A 3671-nucleotide genomic window follows, 5' to 3' on the forward strand; every position below is an offset into this window, starting at 1 on the left:
ATCCCTCATTATTATAAGCTTCACAATAACCACAAGGATAGAGTGACATTCTTCTCCACTTGCGAGTCATCTTGGTGTGCTAAAGACCTATGACAAAGTGAGCGAGAGTTTCTTTTGGAAAGGTATGTGGAGATATATTAAGAAGCTTGTGATGGAATGTTCTTCATGTCAAAAGAACAAGGATACTCGGAATATGTGTGTGTGTATGTGTGCACGCGCACATGCGCATGAGAGAGAGAGAGAGAGAGCAGCTCAGCTTGGACAGCTTCAAGTCAATGTGGGAAGATGACCCGGGCTTTATCTTGCTCGCTTGGGAGGGCTACTAGAGCACAAAGTGAGAATATGAATATGGAGGGGAAAATTTGCAAAAAGGACGTACATCAAAAGATCAAATACAGCATCATAAGATCTAGGGAAAAAACAGAAATGCCATCACAATATGAAACAAAACAGTGTGTTGAGCATCTTACCCATCCTCACATAGCATTTGCAGCATGTATCCTTCATCCTTCATTCGCTCATTCAATCTATTTAGCTTTCTATAAATCACATCCGTTTCTGAATGGCTCCTGTCTCCAACAACAAAAAAATGCACTACTCTGTGAACTTCAATAGATGCTTTCCCTGGAGCCTTAGATACGTTTGCATCAACTCTCTGCTTTTCTAACATCTCAGCCTCTCTGTCCATCCCAGCATCAGAATATATCTTTGACATAAGAATAAAAGCACCTGGGTTTCTGTTATCAGAGACTAAAATATGATTAAAGCATCGTATGCCACAATCCACATCTTTGTGTGTTTTGCAGTGACCCAATAAACACATCCACCCCACAATATTAAGCTGCAGTCGTGCTGAGTTAAGCAAGCCTTCTGCCTGAATTAAGTGTCCAGTGCGGCCTAGCAGATCAACCATACAGTTGTAATGATCAGGCAGTGGCACGATGCCATGATCTTCCCTCATTGAATTGAAGTGGTAAAAGCCTTCATTTACTAGACCTCTATGACTGCATGCAGAGAGCAAAATGACAAACGTTACGTCATTCGGCTGCACGCCTTCTTGTTGCATGTAACAAAAATGTTGCAGTGCCTTGATGTAGTCGTTATACTGTGCATACCCTAAAATTATTGCATTCCAAGTAACCAGGTCTCGTGTCTGCATACTGGAAAACAGACCAGCTGCATCCTTCAAGCTTCCACTTCTGGCATACATGTCGATAAGTGCATTACCAATGACAACATCTAAAGTCAAACCATATTCTATGGTGAAAGCATGTGTCAGCTTTCCCTGATCTAGGGCTGCAATCAAAGAACATGCTTTCACAACGCTAGCAAATATCATGTTGTCTGGCTCCACATTCTCCTGGTGCATTTGCTGTAATAACTGAATCGCTTCTAAACCCTGCTCGAAATGAACATAGCCTCCAATCATGGCACTCCATATCACTACATCTCGCTTCGGCACACTGTCAAATACATTGCGTGCATACTCTAGGCACCCACAATTGATGTACATGTCAATAAGGATGCTCCCTAGAAATGCATTGAACTCGAAACCACTCCGGATAAGTTGCGAATGGATCAGCTTGCCCTGATCCAGGGACGCTATGTTGGAGCATCCTTTCAGAATGCTCATGAATGTGACCTGGTCCGGCTGCACGCCTGCTAGCAGCATTTGCTCAAAAAGTCCCAATGCCTTCAGGCTTTGCCCTTCCTGTGTATATCCTGCAATCATGGCATTCCAGGTTACAACATCTTGCTTTGGCAGCTTGTCGAAAACCATACATGCATCCTCTAGGCTTCTACATTTTGCATACATGTTGATCAGATTATTGCCAACTATCACCTTATCATCGACCGCACTTTCAATGATAAATGTGTGTATCAGCTTGCCCTGATGTAAGTCTTTTATGTTGGAACACGCTTTCAAGAGGCTGATTAATGTGACATGGTTTGGTTGCAACCCATGACATTGCATTTCCTGAAAAAGTTGGAAAGCTTCGCCAGCCTTTTCATGTTCGGCATAGTTTGCAATCATAGCACTCCATATGACCACATCACGTATCAGAAACTTCCTAAACACGCCAAACGAAGCCTCTATACTTCCACATCTTCCATACATATCAATAAGTGCACTTCCCACAAACATATTGGTCTCGACACCAATTTCAATGATATGCGCATGAATTACTTCTCCGTAACTCAAAACTAATAGACTGCTGCACGCTTTAAGGACTGCAACAAACAAATGCCCATCTGGTTTTACACACTGTTGTTGCATTTGATGATATAACTCAATGGCCTGATGGTTATGCCCAAGCCTGCTATGAGCTGAGATTATTGCATTCCACATGTAAATACTGGGGTTGGGCAGATGGGAAAAGGCATGGTTTGCCTCCACCAAACTACCGCATACCCCGAACATCCGAACCAGGTGGCTGCTCAGGAAGGCATCTGATTTAAGCTTGCTTCTCAAGATCAGTCGATATAACTCTCTTCCTGCAGTTATGTCTTTCTCGCTGATGCATCCTTGTAAAACTTGATAGAACATGTTGCGAGAGATGGCATCCCCACGCTGCTGCAACATATCCATGGTCTGAAGTGCGTGAGAGAGTCTCCCCTCTTTGCATAGTGTATCCAAAACTGTCTCCATGCACCTCAATGGGTCTTGATGATTTCACACAAAACATTTAAAAGTTTATGAGTGCAATAATGCAACAGATTGAGGAACTCTGTGTCATCTGGAAGACCAAGGATTCTGAAAAATCGCATAACTTGACTATCAACCAAGAAAAGCAACCAACGAGGAGATAAATGAAATAATGCCCTTGAATACTGCAAGGCTGTGCGTGATGTGGTTCTTCTGATGTATCACATATCCAACCCAGGGGGGTTCAACAGATTGCGAGGCTCCATGGCAACATCTAGGACTGGGTGAAACCGCCATGAGAACCAAATCATGAACTGTAAGACAACCGCTGGTCTCCACAGCCAACGCCCACACAACAGCATTCCTTCCCCGATCATAAACAGGGATGAAAATCTCATGTTGATGGTGGCAGTGAGAGATTCTTCAAGCTCAACCGCTTGTTTGAAAAGAAACAGTTCATATAGTGAGGCCATGGGCTGCTAACATAGCACGCCATATATGTAGAAGAAAGGAGAGGATCAGACAAGGTCCAAGCATGCTTCAATGGTTCTTCAGAACCTTTGTATGTCTGTATGCATGCATGTAAACACATACACATCTACGCACGTACATGTACATATATATATGTCTCATCTTCAACAGAACCGTGTGCTTGTACATAGCCACACATTCGAAGGTGTCTAACAGGCTCTGACCTATTTGAGATGCGAGCTGAAATCGTGATGATAATCTGCAATTACTGGGATGAGAACTCACCAGAGCAGCATCTCGACGAGCCTACGTAGTCCACTCGTGCCACGAAATTCGGCTATTAAGCCACTATATGTAAGTGAAAACACGGCAAAGCAGAACTTTAAATAGCACACACCATATATATATATATATATATATATATTATTGACAGGAGAAGAAAATTGGTCCTGCCTAAGCCCACTTTCTTTCTTTATATTGCCCTCCTTGTAAAGGAAAGGGGTCTACGAATTTTCGATCAAACAAAAACAAAATATTACATAATCTAAAAAAT

General features: G+C 42.6%; 1 protein-coding gene across 1 annotated transcript; it reads right to left on the reverse strand.

Moving 5' to 3' along the window:
- Positions 1-466: 466 nt before the first annotated feature.
- Positions 467-2590, reverse strand: LOC147640489 (pentatricopeptide repeat-containing protein At2g33680-like). Its single transcript, XM_086825366.1, has one exon. The coding sequence runs from the start codon at positions 2588-2590 to the stop codon at positions 467-469; it is 2124 nt and encodes a 707-aa protein (XP_086681492.1).
- Between the last annotated feature and the right edge of the window lie 1081 nt (positions 2591-3671).

Source organism: Cibotium barometz, chromosome 3, assembly GCF_041138505.1.
Source record: "Cibotium barometz isolate CiBa-2024 chromosome 3, ASM4113850v1, whole genome shotgun sequence".
Lineage (NCBI taxonomy): Eukaryota > Viridiplantae > Streptophyta > Polypodiopsida > Cyatheales > Cibotiaceae > Cibotium > Cibotium barometz.